At 41.4% G+C, this 17,039-nt stretch overlaps 1 protein-coding gene across 2 annotated transcripts; it reads right to left on the bottom strand.

Annotated features, from left to right (window-relative positions):
- Positions 1 to 2,304: 2,304 nt before the first annotated feature.
- On the bottom strand, positions 2,305 to 12,867 carry dcdc2c (doublecortin domain containing 2C). Of its 2 annotated transcripts, XR_015109833.1 has the most exons (6): positions 12,729 to 12,867; positions 11,595 to 11,723; positions 7,627 to 7,696; positions 5,039 to 5,084; positions 2,709 to 2,740; positions 2,305 to 2,577 (listed from the first exon to the last, which is right to left on the bottom strand). XR_015109833.1 is itself a non-coding variant. In XM_086183067.1 (5 exons), exons 1-4 carry the CDS (start codon positions 12,819 to 12,821, stop codon positions 5,068 to 5,070), a joined length of 309 nt encoding a protein of 102 aa, XP_086039193.1. In that variant the 5' UTR covers positions 12,822 to 12,867; the 3' UTR covers positions 2,305 to 2,740; positions 5,039 to 5,067. The 2 variants fall into 2 exon arrangements, 1 of the variants encoding a protein (XP_086039193.1); XM_086183067.1 differs by having other exon boundaries at positions 2,305 to 2,740.
- Between the last annotated feature and the right edge of the window lie 4,172 nt (positions 12,868 to 17,039).

Here is a 17,039-nt window from a genome sequence, read left to right as displayed (position 1 = left end):
CTTCCCGTCAAATGTCATCAAAATTCTTTCCTCAAGACACACGCCGTTGATCCCGTGACCTCTACCCTGCGTATCTTTTGTTTCTGTGTGAGTGTTATTGTCCTTTTATTTTACGAGGTACAGTGTGACATCAGGAAGGTCACCTGAGAGGACATTAAGTCACAGTTCCCGTTCAGCCTTATTTCATAACCATTTATCCTGGACTCCAAACTCAGCAGTCAGCAGTCTGAGTTCAGTGATATCATCTAGCATTTGCTTTTATTTTTAGACCATTTCCTCATCACTGTATAATCAGTGTATATGGTCCCACTGATACAACGCTCCCTCTCTGTGTCTGACTCCATATTCGCTTATCACACTGAGAGCTTTTAGCTGTGCTTCCAGCCATTAGCCTCAGACCGTGGGTAGCTACCAGGCTGGAACAGACAGAGAGAGAGAGAGAGACAGAGAGAGAGACAGAGAGAGAGAGAGAGACAGAGAGAGAGAGACAGAGACACAGAGAGAGAGTGGCCTGGTGTCTTTGGATGATGTCGGTGGTGAAAAGGTCTTCTTTTTTTTATAACACCAGTCCATCCTGCTGACAGGCCAAGCGCAGCTCTCAGGGCACTCCGAGGAGCCTCTCTACAAAATAACCTCTGGCGAATTTTAATCTCACTTTTTCAAAATGTAAATGTTCTCAAATACTTTTGTCCTGGTCAGCTAACGATTGCTATCAAACTTCCATTACAGCTTTACTGTGTGCCCCTGAGCAAGGCACTTAGAGTCACAGCTCAAAAAAAAAAAGTTTTTTTATACAGATAATATTTGCCAAATCGGTTATAAAACATCAGATATTAGCAAATAATTCCAATGTTATATATCTAAAATGATCCCTGATGAGATGAATTAATCTGTTATCACAAGACCACAAGCTTGTAATGTCAAGATAAATAACGTAAAAGTAAACGCAGCTCCTCGTAGCTTCAGTACTCCAACTTAATTGGAGTTTGTGTGCTACAAAGTGCGATCGCCGCAAATGACCCAATGGTAGAGAGCTGGATTTGTGCGTCATTTCTCAACTTTAAAACAAACGCATTTAAGCTTCTCGCCTCCGTTTGGGAGCAGAAAAGCTGATTCAACGTCACACAGAGAACAATTGTTCACCTGCTTACTGAAGCGTTGGAGATGGTCAGAGTGCCCGCCATGTGAGACGACTGGCGTGTTATTGACAGATGGCTGGGCTCCTACCTTCCAAAGGGGGAGGGAGGAGGGGGCCTAAACCAAACAACGACTGGATACACCGAGGTGATCCTCACATCAGTAGCAATCAATTATTCACATATTTGTGCTGGCTTGAGAAAAAGCAGCTCGGCGGTATTTCATAAGCGCCAGACCCACATGCATATTGTACGAGGAGAATGGAAGGAGGCCATCTATTAGCCTGCGTTTGATCCCATAGTTGTGATGAACTAACTTTTCGCACTGTCACAGCATGACGGAGATGTTACAGTAAGTGGGTCAATGATTCTTATTCTCTGCATTCCAGCCGTTAGCTTTTATGGAAGAATATATCATGTGTGCCAGTTCTATATTTGAAGTTACATGCAGAGAGGCCTGTTTTATTCATGTTTGAATTTCTTTTGACACAAAACTGAGGTCCAACTTTTCAGCATATTAAGTACTCTTGAACTGAATACATTACTTGAGTGTGTGAGTGTGTGTGTGTGTGTGTGTACCTCCGATAATATACTGTAATTATACAAGGAGCAGTTTCTAGAGGCTTGAAGAAGATCTAGTTTATTATTCCTTTCAGCCTCTCTGGACTTTTTCCTAGAAGTGCGTCTTAGGAAATATAAAATGAAGCACTAACACTACGTTTAATGTGAGGTGATTTAGTTTGCCTTGCTATTACATCTTTCTCTCTCTCTTTCTCAGTCTCTCTCTCTCTCGCCCTCTCCCTCAGCAGCTCTATGCCTCACCTTATGCAGAAATATTAAAGCCGTGCCCTGAGGTCAATGGCAAAAGCCCTCACTCTTCCCATTACAGTGCCCTTGTGTTCTTGATAGCCACCACTACGAGAGGGAGTGATTCATTTTTTTTCTCTGATCCACTCCAATATCATTAAGTTATTAGTTGATTTCAGTGGATTTAATCAACATAGTAATTCCTCTCCATGGGAAGATAAGTCTCTCTCAAGAGCAGTTATGCAGTCCACTATGCTCGCTGATTAGACACAAGACCCCCCCCCCCCAAAAAAAAAATAATTCATCAGGAAAACTGCAAAAAATAATTTATCAAAAGTGCTTCACACAAAACCTACTCAGGACCTTTTGCTTCTTAATAATTAAAGTCCGCAATTAGGCATCTTACCATGCGCTCAGTGTGAGGCACCCATGTAATATTCATAACCATACATAATTATGCAATATATTCACTGAAATAAGAGGCCATATATCCACGGTGGGGCTGTCAAGAGGCAAGACATTTTTATTTGGTTTATAACAATGTTTCATCTTATACATGAGCAGCTGGCTCCGGGAGACAGAAGAGAACGAGGACGTCTGGCCCTTAGCAGTGTGACACTGTTCTTCTCCGGCTCTTAAACAAGAAAAAAAAAAAGAAACAGAAAAGAAAAACAGGGGGAAAGAGAGGATAAGCAATGAGTGGTGATGCTCTCACTCTGAGAACAGCTAATAACAAAGTCTGTTTGTTGGACAACAAAGGCATACCTTATTGGGATCGCCCTCTGACCACATTCAATCTGACGCAGAAAAAAAAAGAAAAGGCATTAAATTAATATAGAGTTGAGATGGGGTTCTCTCTTGGGATGAATTGGATGATAAATTATACATAATGTACATACTGGCATGGTAAAGAACTATAGAAAAAAAAGAAGTCCCAAAAGCCCTTGATGGTGCCTGAAGCAAAAATAAGCAGCAGCAGTGGTCTGCAGTGGACACACTGTGGACAAGGTTGTCTTTCATCTTGAGACGTAGTTCAAAGCTACAGGCTACACGCAGAACAAACTGGCAATCAAAGCTGCCGTGTAACCGGGCAGTGAGGCACTTCAGAGCCTGTCGCTCTCCAGCGCAACGAATATCACACGCCGGCGCCTTGCTCACATGACAATGGCTGATTTTTCAGCACGCACACACACACACACACACACACACACACACACACACACACACACACACACACACACACACACACACACACACACACACAGAGTCTTTGAAACTTATTATTGCACACCATGTAAATATGAAATAAAGAGACTTATTGCTATTGGGAGCAGCTGTATTCTTGAAGGCCTTTCATGACATGTACATGATGAATGAAAAGAAAATGTCTACATTTTCATCCAACTTTACTGCAGTTGACAAAGATTTTCATTCTTCTTCAGTGAAACCGTCCCTGAGGATTACTCTTTGTCAGAATAAAAAAAAAAGGCTGACTGAATGAGGAGGGGGGAGAAATATGTATTCCCTATGTATGATGTACTGTAGTGGACTAACATCCATAGAATATGTGATTGTCATAAATATCAGGAAGAGCCGTGTAGTGAGATTTCAAAAGGCACTTAAAATCCACACCAGCCATTTGGTATGCTCTCAAGTGATCGTGTTGTGTTCTATGCAAAGCTCCAATGAATAGGATTTCAGATTGCAGTTTAGATTAATGAGACATTTAAAGCAATAGTGCAACAGATTTTCCACCATCTTCTGGTAACGGCAACTGTACATACAGTACGTGCTTCGCCGACCGTAGTTACTGTAAAACGGTGGGTGAATAGTTTTGAGCATCACGCAATCCCTGAGCAAAGTTAACAGAACTTAATCCATTTGGTCTGATTAAATGTCTAAAAGAGCTCCTTGAGTAAGTTAAATCCACACTAAAGTTAGCAGAGCGGCTACCTGGAAGTAGCCGCTCAGGTATAGACAACTCAAGTGACTATAAAAATGTGGATTAATAATTTGGAGCGTCACACAACCCCTGCAGAAGGACTGGTTACGCCATGAGAATTTGACCCATTTGGTCTGATAACTTTTGGAAAGACTAGCGGACCTGCACAAATAAATTTTTGTCATTCAAGTTAGCAGAATGCTAACTGGAATTAGTTGCCTCCATCGGACAATTGTGCCTGTAAAATAGTGGTTAAATAGTTTAGAGCGTAACATAAAATCTGCAAAAAGACTAGTTTTACCATCAGAATTTGAGACATTTGATAAAATTTGGAAATCCAATCGATTAAGTTATTCATCCACATTCAAGTTAGCCGGGGGCTAACTGGAAGTAGCCTGCTCTACCACGCCTGCTCCAAAGTCAATGTGGCGGCTGTATGGTCGATAAATAGTTCTGAACGTCACATAAACCTGCAAAATGACTCATTCACAATCGGAATCTGATCCATTTGTTCTGATATTTGGGAAGTCTAGCGCTGCTTAATTCAATTATTTAGCTACTTTTTAGATAGCAAAGGGCTAACTGGAAGTAGCTACGCAGCTATAGAAATGACATGTGAGGTCAGAATTTTGTTTTTCCCACTTGAAAATTTCAACTCTGACCCGTTCAAACCCAGATATCACAATTCAAAATGGGTGCTTCAGACATCAGGCACGTACACTCGATGAAAATGTACGGTTTTTAGCAGTTTAATGACTTCACTGTGTTGCATTTCATCTCTGTCTCTGTCTTGCACCCAGAATTGATGTAAACGCATGTTGCTACCACTTTTCTATGCACAGAATACGATTAACTGCTATTTTGAACAACATCGAAAAATGAGTATTTTTTAAAAACTTTTCCCCACTTCTATGCTTCAATTCAGCGGTGACATCACTTGTGAAGTGAAGACCTTCGAGGTCATCGAAAAGCTGGCTATGTCACCAGTGTATGCTCAGACATAGTGCGTGCTCAGTATGCGTCCTCCTGCAATGCTGTACCTACAAAAACCGTGATAATGTTAAGAGCATGTATGAATAAGTATACAAGGCTTGAATGCAAGGTACGTTATTTTTATGAACCACTTTACCGTAAATATCTGTTAAGCGCATACCTTTGGAATGTTGATCAAAGCCAGGAATGTTAATGTTTCACTTTTTCTGGAACAAAAAAAGGAAAAGGGAGACAAAAAAGAAAATAATTTCAACATTCAAATCAAACCATCATCTCAAGGACCTCCTAAATAACAATAAACAAAAAGAGAATGTGGTTTATTCCCCGTCATATGCTTCACTACAAAACAATGACCTTTTCAAATATGACACAGTTTTACTGTCAGTATAATACAGATGTGATTAACATAAATAAGAGTTAAAGTCAAATAGGCGTAAAGGTCATCACTCAGGACTAGTCTTGGGGTCTGCGGGGTGATTTACAACAACTTAATTTGACTGTATGGAGTAATTTATCTGTGACAGAGCGAGCCATGCCACTCTCTCAGCATGTGGTGCACACATACAGGCGACAATACTCCATGACTGCACACACCTCATATCTACCCAATCAGTCAAGATGCTTTACAACTTCTGTCAGTGATCCTAACAGTTCTCATAAATTACAAGGCCATTGTACATGGTGCCAATAACTTTTGAAGGAGAATCTCAGCCAAACTGAACCTGGGAGTGTCTCTTGCTTTTATACATGTAAAGATGGAATAGTCCTGATAATGTATATGACGGAGGCAGGGTGAGTGCTTTGATGGCAGTGCCCCCCCCCATATTCTGCTGAAAAATTCCTTTTCAGGATAAAAACTGGCCCAGATATTGACATTTCAATGCAGGGCAGGTGGCAGACAGGTTTGACTTTGTTACAGATCTTTTTTCCCTCTCACATCCCACTTGTCTTCACTACAACTCCAAGTCTCCAGTTACATTTTTTTGCATTCCTGTCATCTGTAGCTGCAGCAACGAGGGAAATATGATGCATAAATGAAGCGCAAAACACTGACAACAATGCGATAAGGACAGGAAAATGAATATGTGTGCGGAATCTGCTAACGCTAATGTGCTGTGATTTATTTGAAATGCCCCCCACCCCGCAGAACCGAATGATATTCCACAGGGAAAATGTAACCTGTAGCGGAGTGCGCAAGTGTATCTGGACCTCAATCATCTCTCATCAATCGGACAATTGTTGAAAGAGAATACATACATGTCATGTACACGTTATGAGAAACAACAGTGATGTACTGTAGCTCCATGTGCATGTATGAGTATTTGTGTGCTATAAAGATAGCACAGATGGCACTTAAGTGAGCTAGGGAGCCTGCTGTTAGTGCAGGATGCAGTCGTTATCCTGGTGTCACACTGACATGGCAACCCTCAGATTGAAGGGCAGACCCTGATAACCACCTGCAGGGATTTGCATTTCGTTCCATTTAGTCACCTTTAGAATTTTCACAAGGGACAGGATGCTGGGCCTGAGTAGCAGAGCCTACAGTATGTTTTGTTGCAATTAGAATAAAATTGCTTGGATCGGTTGAAAGGCACACCCCCCCTCCCACACACACACACACACACACACAGGAGGAAGTCTGCATTGTTTCTTCTTTTTTTTTTCCTTTAACACTGGGCTTTTTTCTTTTCTTTTTATGTCCCATAATCAAATGTGCTTAGCTGTAACTTTCTAATTTTTCAGAGTTTCTTTTTTTTATTTAGATCAATCGAGTAAATGTCACAAGATGCAATCTACCACGAACAAAGTCGTATGGAAAAAAATGATTTTTCATGGTACTGTACCATATAGAGTAGCACAGAATGAGTCCTAAAACCCAGACATAATTTAGCGTGGTTGAATATTCAGTTCTCTTGTCTACAAGTCAATGAGTTTGGTTCTTTTTTTAATGGAGTTTTGGTTCATAAATAAATAAAATCTGTAAATAAAGTTTGCAATTAGCACAAGCTTAATAAGTATGACACTAAATAGCAAGCTTGTGAATTGCTTAAGCTTTAATGTGCCTTCAAAACAGCTGTTGCTAACAGCTAGCTAAACGTCATCATGCTGACGGTGAGAAGAGGAAATGCGAGGCTGAACTGTGGCGACGATGACGGCTGTGCATTTGTGGTTTATTTGGTTTATAGCCTAATGTTGGTTTTTTACGGATGCATTTCCGCTTCAAACAAAAAAAGAGAAAAATCATAAAAGTGATGTTGATTTGCAAAGACGATCTTGCTGAACAAAGGCTTTTTTTCTCCAGTAATCCAAAGTCCAATTGGCTTTTCCTCAAGGGAACCCACGGGCGACGCCAACTTCCCACTGAATCCCATCTATTCATCTCATTCTGTCTGTGTGGTTCCACATAATAAAATACACGGGAAATATAAAGAGCTGTAAATAATCCCATGGCACACCTTGATGTGCAGGTGCCTTTAATACCAGAATAAGTCATCTGAGATTGAGGAGGTAAAAAAAAACCCATTCAACCAGATGGTCTCCATAAAGCACCTGGTAAAGCTCTGCCAGATGTTGAAAGGTGGTTGCGGATCTAGTGACATGCAATGTGAGGGGGTGAAACAGGTAATGCAGAGTGTATTAGTGGCCTCTTTATGGGTGCAATAGATGCTACGGAGGGGAACGTCAGTGGGGGGGGGTGGTGGGGGGACCTGTGAGCTACAACCAGGCTTTATGCTTTGATGATCCTACCCTTGAAAAAGCGGGAGATCCGTGACGGTACGCTGCAGAGCCTAGACGACACCTCCCTCTCTTTAGCCTCCTGGAAAACATAAATCAGTTTCTCATATCATCATCCAGTCATATTCAATGCATATGCAGCTCTAATCAGTAAATCTGTCAGCTTTCTCCTCTTTTAGTGATATATCAGACTCGTAACACTCTCCCACATATGCAGTAAATCTCTGACAAAGCCTATGTTTCTTAAAATTCAAAGACAGGGCCCCCGCGCGGATCCGAGAACTTCACTCGAAAACAGAGCGTTGTATTGCAGGAGAGTGTCTGTACTAAAAGCTTCAGTGCATTCCAAAGTGTCATCTCTCTTCTTGCCACAAAAAAAAACAGCGGCCTAGACAGGAAGCCGGAATAAATTTCCCTAGTTCATTGTCCCCGCTGAGGACTAGCAGAACATCTCAGTCTGATTAATGGCGGTACACTGTCTAATGAACAGTAATTGAATGGTATAATGCAGTAGGTCCTTAAAAGCCCTGAGGAGTCGTCTTCTCCTGTCTACTTCTCTGGAAAAGCAAGACAGTGACATTGTCTAGAGTTGATTATAGTTGACCTTGCATGGGGGAGAATAAGGCCTCTTAAACGGCTAACATAAGCTACGGGGAATAGCAGCGGGGAAAATGACTCAAAGACACATGCAACAGACTGGCATTGGAAAAAAGAAAGGAATGGATCAATGCATCGGTCAATAACCATTCGATTTTTTATCACAAAATTCTCAGGAAAAGGAAGACGATTGATCAAAGCTCCCTAGTCGCATTGGCATTTCTAACAATATTAATTAAGAAAAAATGCTTAGCTGACTGCTTGATAAATCAGCCAATATTGTTAAATCAAAACAAATGATAGTTGTAAACACAATAACACCCTGGCGAGTGTAAATCTTCTGCGCGCATTTCCTCAAAGTATATGACATCTACAACACACACACACGCACACACACACACACGCACACACACACACACACACACACACACTCACACACTTTCCAGAAATCGATGATCTTTTTAACAGAACGCGCTCTAAAAAGGAAAACCCAACCTTCAGAAAGTCCAACAAAAGTCAGTCAAAGTGATTATAAGAAAGGCTTTGATAAATGTGCATCAGGCTCTGATGCTTTCACTCCCAGCGGACACTTGGCAGAGCTGCTGAATGGTGTTATTCTTTATTTGGCCTGGACCACACAGGTCAATATCTCACACACACACACACACGCACGCACACACACACACACACACACACACACACACACAGTAAATATATTTAAATTCAATGCAATAAATCACTGAAAAGCTTTGGCTTGAAAATGTAATCATGTAATTGAATTTGATCATCAATATCTACATACATGCATGTATACGGTACACAGGGTAGACTGAAATTCACAAGCACACAGAGCAGCAGCAGCAGAGTGGGAGGAAATCTGTTTGAACTCGGGTCAAAGTATGAGTCATCGCAGTGCAGTTATCCCTCATTATTATTCACAGCGCTCTAAATGATGAGGTTGGCGACAACGAGACAGCGACAGTCTGTTTGGCCTCTGAGGGGAAAGAAGAAGAAGAAGGGGAAGGAGAAGAAGAAGAGTGTGAATGAATAATAGTTAGATTTGGAGCAAGTTTCACCTTCAGTAGTGTTATTTCTGCTATGACAAAGACTTGAATGATTGCACCGTGGTCTGTGCCAAGGCTCTTATTAATATAAAGGGCATTTCTAAGGATGTTCAACTTTATGACATCTGCAATAACAGTTTTTTGCTCCGATGTCATTTACATTCATACAAATCGGACAGTTTTAATGAGGGAGCTCAAAGTGACAATAAAGAAAAGATATTAATGGGATTACAAGTTAAATCTCATTGTCACTCTTAAATCAAACTGTGAGGGACAGTAATGTCTCGGGCCACAAATTGATCAAATTTTTGGGAATAAATCGGATGCTGTGGTCACTGATAAATCCAGACATGGGAACTCATCAAAACAGTTCCATGTCATGGACACTAAATTCATCAGATTCTGGAACCCAGTTACATTTAATGACTGATTAGTAAAGTTGAGCATACAAGTTATACCTCAGGGCTTACAATGAATCAAAGAATTGGAAAAAAATTGGACACAATTCAATCAAAATGGTTAAAAAAGTTATATCTTGTGGCTGCAAATTGAACAAAGTATCAGGGATTCGTGATCCTATTCGCGCATTTTCAGTATTGGCAGATGTTGATAACTTTTTTAATACATCTGTATCGAACCATCCAATATCGATTTGTCATTCAAGGACATTTTCACACCTATAGTTGGTTTGCTCGGGTCCAAACCAGTTGATGAGCAGGTGGACTGGTGCATCTCCCTCTTGGATCGGCGTGTTTTCAAATGGACAAATCTCAAGCTCAACTAAACTTAACAAAAGCAACGTGAGAGCCATCGCCCGAAACCTCGTGGATTTTGCGACAGGGCAGAAGAGACTACATGCTTTCTTCAGAGATATTTTATGTTATTAATAAAGAAGCAGCAGCTCCTGGACACTCCTCAGTTCATGTTGTACAGTTAAAAGCCGGTGCAATCAACTCGTTTAGGCAGCAGATTATGGTAGTAATGAAACCGTGGTAACAACTTGTGTCATGTGGCCACTCCGGGCCTCCGTAGTGATTCCCAGTTATATCTTGCATCTAAGCTGTGAAGGGGATTGTGGTTTTAAACTGAACAGCTTGCTACAAACAAACGGGACCATCTCCACAGATGCAAGTCTTCATTTGCTGAAGATCAAAACAAGACGATTATTGCAAAATGTAGCTGAGTCTGTTGGGGATTTTTTTTTTTTTTTCCATTATCTAATGATCATTACTCACAATCCATAGCGAATCTGAGTCAGCAACATCCATGTAGGACTAAAAGCAATAAGTAATGAATTAAGCTATTGATGAGGTCTTTAACCAGGGTCATAACTGGCCCCAGAAGTCAATAATTATCCTGAAGAATATCTTTATTACAAAAGTGCATACGGCAGCAAAAAAATCATCACCACACACCAAAACATTCCCCGATGGTGTAATTGCCACTGCTTGAAATTATAGTTTTCATTAAAACGAAATGTTCAAGGTTATTGATTGCTTAAATAAGACTCAATATCTTCTCATTTCAAAGCCAAATGAAATTGCTTGGAATAGTAATATGACCCGACTGTTGTGTGCATTCATCACAGTTACATTGCTTCATATCACCGTCCCTCGAGGATTATTAGAGCAAAAAATAAGTGTATTTAAATGACTGTAATTTCGAGGAACCACAGATCCGTGCAAAAACATCTGTACATATATAAAATATAGACACACACGCGCACACACACACATATAGCCACTTCATCATTGTGGGCCTGCAAAATAACCAAAGTAAAAAGGACAGACTTCACATAACGTGATGGCCTGGCCCTAATCACACACACACACACACACACACACACACACACACACACACACACACACACACACACGTATGTATTCTTTTAAGCAGGATGCTGTGTTCTCTCAGGACAAACATATTGGGAGCATCTGTTGCTACAGCTAAAGCTTTGTTTACTCATACAACATGAAGCGTGCCTGGGGCTCAGGTGTCTTGGATTCTCTGGATTCTGGTACCTTTTACTGACTCTCCTTCCTCAGAAAAAAATAAAAATAAAGGCTTCAAAATACAATCCACAGAGAGCCATAGGCAGCTACACGCACACGCACACACACACGCACACACACAAGGAAAACAGCTCAAACTTTCTTTCAATTACAGAAAGAACGATGAACATAATTGCTGGTTGGACCAAATTTGACGTGACCTAATCAAAAGAAAAGTCAGAAAAAATGGACGGAATAATATAGTTAAAAAAAAAAAAAAAAACTAACGTGAAATAATGTGCTTGAAATGTATAATAAGTGCACTTACATCCTTTTTGAGTTCCGCAGAGAGAGACCTGTGTAGACACGATCCGCTTGAATCATGAGGAGAGGCTTTGCAGGGACTCGTGGAACAATTCCTGTCATCACACTCCTCGTCAACTATCTTGGCTTCAATCTGCAGAGGTGGAAAAATAAGATACCCCCTATCTTACACTGTGCTGTACTGCTGTATTGATTTTGTTATAGTATATATGTATTTACTGTATAACTTGTGCGGAGTGTCCAAAAGCTCTATTCGGAGAGGGAAATAAAATCATGCCTCACTTGAAATGTACTGTCTTTTGAGTTTGGAGGTGAAAAACAGACAAAGAAGAAATCGCATCTGAATCATTTGAATCTTTTGGTTTGTTTGTAGCAGGATTATTCAAAAACTGAGGTGCATTTCCACCAGTTAGCAGAGCAGGGTGGGTGAAGGGAGACCAGATGATATTATGTGGGTAAACTAATCATAGCGCCACCTGCTGGCAACAGAAAATTATGTATATTCAATTTTATGTTGACACTTTGATGAACCCCTACAAAGTGAGTCAACCATATCCATCTCAGATTTGGTCAGAAACAACTTAAAGACTTGGCGACGGGTTACTGTGGGGACTGAGTTTTCCTTAGACAGTGTTACAGTGGCACGGCGGCTAATGTTGACATCGACAATGAAACCTCTCTCACTCTACACGGTTAGCTCTTCTCCAAACTTCGCCATGAGTCTCCTGCCTAATGAAGTATACAAGCTTGATTTAAGTCTAATTGTAGTGCCGTCTAGTGGTTACGGGAAGTAAGTCTGACGTAACAAACATCAAAAGTCACCCGATGTGCAGCAACGTGTGTTCTCTTGCATCACCTCGTGGAGATATGCTGTAAAGGCTCAGTGAGCCCTTCAAACTGCTCCTTCTTCTTGCTCGACATAAAGGGGAGTGTGCAGCTTTGTCTCGTAAGAGCTGCTGTAAGCTTCTTTGTGAGTGTGTTCTCTAGTTGTTCATGCATTTGAATTATGAGAACTGATGTCCGCTTTGCTACAGTGCTGCTGATGATGGTGTTTTTCCAGCCGAATCAATTCTTACTTTCTCTCTGATAACCAGGCTAAAGATCTCTTCAGGGTTCGCTGTGTGGTTGCTCTTTTTACCTGATCAATCGGCAGGTCCACTTTCAACTGGCAGTCTTCCTGCACTTCCGCTGCTCCTTCCATCTCACTTCTTTTGTTTTGTGCATTGAACATGCTGCCCTCTGAGAAAAGTGATTAATCACAATTACCTCATCTGTTGGCAGTCACCGCCTCATTCTTCTGCATACTCTCTCTCTCTCTCTCCCTCCCTCTCCATCCCTCACTGCCCTCCTGTCCCCTTGCTTTCCCTTTCCTGTTCAACTTCACCAGAGATCAATGATCCTGTCAAGCCATTTATTTATTTAGAGTGGTCCCGCAGACAAAAGGGCTACAGAAAACCACAGCTGCCCTGACACAAATATGGCCAGCCAGCGTGAACTTTCAGACCAGGGTTAGTTCTTGACAGTGATGGTTGTTTCTTCATGCAAACAGGGAATAGCTTATAAAGCAACATCACACTGTTTTCTCCCTTGTAAACAAACTTGTTGGTTTTGTGTGTGTGTGTGTGTGTGTGTGTGTGTGTGTGTGTGTGTGTGTGCGCGTGTGCGCGTGTGTGTGTGTGTGGTGCTGCTGCTGGATCTGATATAGATGGATCCGGATGTGAATAATGAAACACTCTGTTAAACTTGAATCTGCTTCAACAGTACATTCATTCACCTCAAGCATGGCAGATTAATCAGTGATTAGACAAAAGGACAATGTATAGAAAATACATTAACATAGGTTTATAATTACACTGCGATAGAAGATAGACTTTACTACATTTTGCTGTCTTGTATCATATAATTGACTCTTTTTTTAAGCCACGTCAGTTAGGAGAAAGAAAATAATTAGGAAAATCCAGTGCCAAAAGCTGTGATAAAAGCTTTTTTCTGTATAATGGCTCAAAGAGGTAATTAAAGGTCCTATTAAAGGAAAAATACGTTTTGATCATTTTAATTCTGTGTGCCCATGTTAATTGTTCATTCAGGTCTTGATATATTTTAAATATTTATCCCTTCTCTTCCTGTAAAAAACAGTTAAACTGTCTAACTGGACCTGGAATGTGGGATGAGTCATTAAAGTGCTTTTCTCTGATTTTGATGCCCCTCTTCCATCCGTCATGTGATGCACCGAGGCACCAAAATACTTTTCCCACAAACTTCAGGTTGTAAAACTGCAGAAAACAATAATAGAATTGCGTTACACACAAGACGTGCAAAGTTAACCTGTTTCACTATCCCAACTGGATCCATTTGGTCTGATAACGTTTACGAAATCACAGAATGCTCACAATTAATTCGTTTATCTTCATTTGTCAGCAGAGAGCTAACCAGACGTAGCCAGCCTCCAGTGAACATGCACCCATGCAGCGCACGTTCAAAACACATAAACAGCTAAAAGTGCCAATCGGTGCCTGTGAGACGTTCCGTGCTAGCGTCACCATGTCACCGAAAATAAGCACACAAACACATGAGCATCATGCTAGCTGCCTCAGGGGTCTTCAAAGTGAGACTTCAACGCCATTTTGGGGAAAGGAAACTGCACCTTTAATTGAAGTGCGAACATGAGCATCACCTTTAGTCCGACAAGAAGAAGAAAACCATTTAGGGGCTTTCAGCTGTGTTGTCTGGATGTCTGTTAAAAACAGTCAGACAGTTATGTCACCTATATCTCTATGTGAACAAATAATGCACTATTCTTGTGCGCAGATGGTAAAACAAACACCCAACAACTGAATAACTAAACAGACCAAACACGTTGCAGTCAATTACTGATATACGGAGTCGAAACGGCGAATGTTCAAACCCATCAATACATTTTGTCATTTTTATGATCTTGTGTCTGTGTTCTTTGTGATTAATAACTTATTACCATTTTGATCCGCGCATCAGAAGAAAATTAGAGCATTTTGTTTTCCCTACACATAATTAACAAGGCTTTCTGGATAAATATTCAACAAAATGGCCTGATTGAATTCATCTATGATTTAAGCCCTCTTGACAGTGTTTGAAGTCTTTTTTTTTCTCTGTTTAATATTCAGAGAAAAGACTCGTGTTTCCTACAAACAGCGGGAAGTCGTATTCTGTTGGACTTTAAAGAACTGGTTAAAGAACTAAAAGAAAGGTTCCCCAAGCTGATGTTCAAAACACGCATTATTACAACGCTTTCTTTTTTTTTTTACATGCGCAACCTCATGCACAAGAACATGCACGCATGTATATTTGTCTTCAACAGGTTGCATCCCATCAGTGGAGTAAGAAGGGGAGGCAAGAAGAGACTTATTTCTGCAGAATTGCTCTACATACCCCCTGTTAAGAGGAGGGCTGGGTCTCTGGACACCTGTCTCTGTTGTTTGCTTCTCTCTGGCTTGACTGTGTGTTTCTTCATCTGGCCTCTGGCTGTGTGCTCAAGGTTTTCTGTAAATCCGGTGTGAGGAAACTTCACGGAGAGACAAAAGAGAAGAGAAAAAAAAAAACAAGGGGTATAGATTAAGGTGTGTATTTCCTTCCATTTCCCTGTGATTCATCATTTGTTATGGTTTTGTTCACAAGAAAAAAAAAAGGAGGGAAACAACAGCAACAAAAAAAAGACAAAATGCGACAGGGCAAAACTTGTTCTGCTGCTCTTTTCTTACATTTTCCAATGACCTCAATTTTTCATGAGCTGATATGCTTTGTAGCTCCCCCGTGGCTCCTACTGTATTGAATTCATCTGGTTCCAATACATCCCGTGCACAACCTATCAATCACTAGGGAGCGTGGCAAACTAATCATTTATTGATGAAATGGGGCAGTCATGAATTTCTAACTGCATTTGTCTTATTTATCAAGCCAGATCAAACAATGAAAATCCAAACAAGCTTTAAGGGAAAGGGAGGGAGTCGGAGGGAATAAGTTATTCTTCAGGAGTAGACAGCGGAAGGTTATTGATGGAAAGAGCTGGAAGAGAAAAAAAGAGGTTTGGGACTTAGTTGCAAGGTGGGAGAGTGAAAGAGTGAGAGAAAGAGAGCGAGAGAGAGAGCAGTGGGTAGAGTTGCGAGTGATGTTCAGACAGCAGGGTACACATCTGAATTAATGCTTCCGTGAAAGGCAATTTTCTCCTCACAGGCTCCTCATCCCCTCTGTAGGTAGAAAGGTGAGCTACATCTCCCTTACAGAGAATGAGAGACAGACGTAGAAAGTGGGAGAGAGCAGACTTAATGTTTCTTTTCAGCTACAGCGCTCTTTACTGCAGCTCTGCCTGGCTGGATCCCTGGGCTGGCTCGGGGGATAGTGTAGTGATCGTAAGCTTCCACCAGAATACACTTCTGGCAATGGTGTTTGCAAGCTCACTAACATGGAGTCTTGGGGAATAACAGCATTGTTTCTTCTACTTGTTTGCTTTCTCCAATGCAGAGCTGTTGGTATTCTTTTGAATTCAAACAGCCCGTTGGTGGGCCGAGGGAGGGGAAAAAAACAACATCAACAACAACAAAAGAGTGAAAGTTTGCCTGGTGTAGTTGACGATGAGGAGTTGAAACAGAGTTCAGATTCTAGCGCGCCAATGTCCACGACTTAGACGAGATCAAAGACAAACGAGCGGTGGCACTGTCACAGCGGTACGCGGTTAATTCAATTTCACAACTTCAGTTCATCTGTGAAACAACTTGAACTAAAGTTCAAAATATAAAAACATGTGGGCAATCAAAAAAAAGAGGAAAAAAATGCTCGCTTTTTTTTTCGTGTTTACAGCCCGATGCTGATATGTAAATAGATCTTATTTAAATCAACAAACTTGAATCAGGACAGTGTCACTCGGGGAGATTGGTGAGGAGGGCGTAGAGCGAGGAAGAGAGGTGCTGAAGAGCCAGGAGAGTATAGTACATGTAGCAGCCAACTGGAAACACGGCAGTGGAAAAGCTGAGGTCATCTCAACTCGCGCTGTGCATTACATATCTACAGTACAATGTCTTTTGGGAGCAGAAAAGTATGTGTGTGTGTGTGTGTGTGTGTGTGTGTGTGTGTGTGTGTGTGTGTGTGTGTCAGGAGGCCCCAGAGATAGAAGCAAGAGAGCCAAAGAGTGCCAAAGAGTGCTAGAGTCAGTGTGGAGGAGCTCGGAGGGACCTGGTAGCAAGTAATCTGTGGCCTCTCATGTGGCAGAGAACAGGAGTCAACAAGAGGGCACTGTGATATGATAGCCAGGGGAAAACAGGGGTCCCAAACCCAATTGGACCCTGCAGCCATACAGGCTGTAGTGTTGGTGGGAGCCGCTCCCTGGCCAGGTCCTCAGTAGCTGCAGACACGCTGGCAGCAGTTCAGAGGGAGAGAGTTTTCCACGTGGTAATGCCACTTCCCCCAGATGAGATCATCC

This window comes from Aulostomus chinensis, chromosome 17, assembly GCF_037954235.1.
Source record: "Aulostomus chinensis isolate RoL2024-O1b breed Wild chromosome 17, RoL_Achi_v1.0, whole genome shotgun sequence".
Classification (NCBI taxonomy): domain Eukaryota; kingdom Metazoa; phylum Chordata; class Actinopteri; order Syngnathiformes; family Aulostomidae; genus Aulostomus; species Aulostomus chinensis.
Note: the sequence above shows the minus strand (reverse complement) of the source record. Positions and strands in the feature narration are given on the sequence as shown.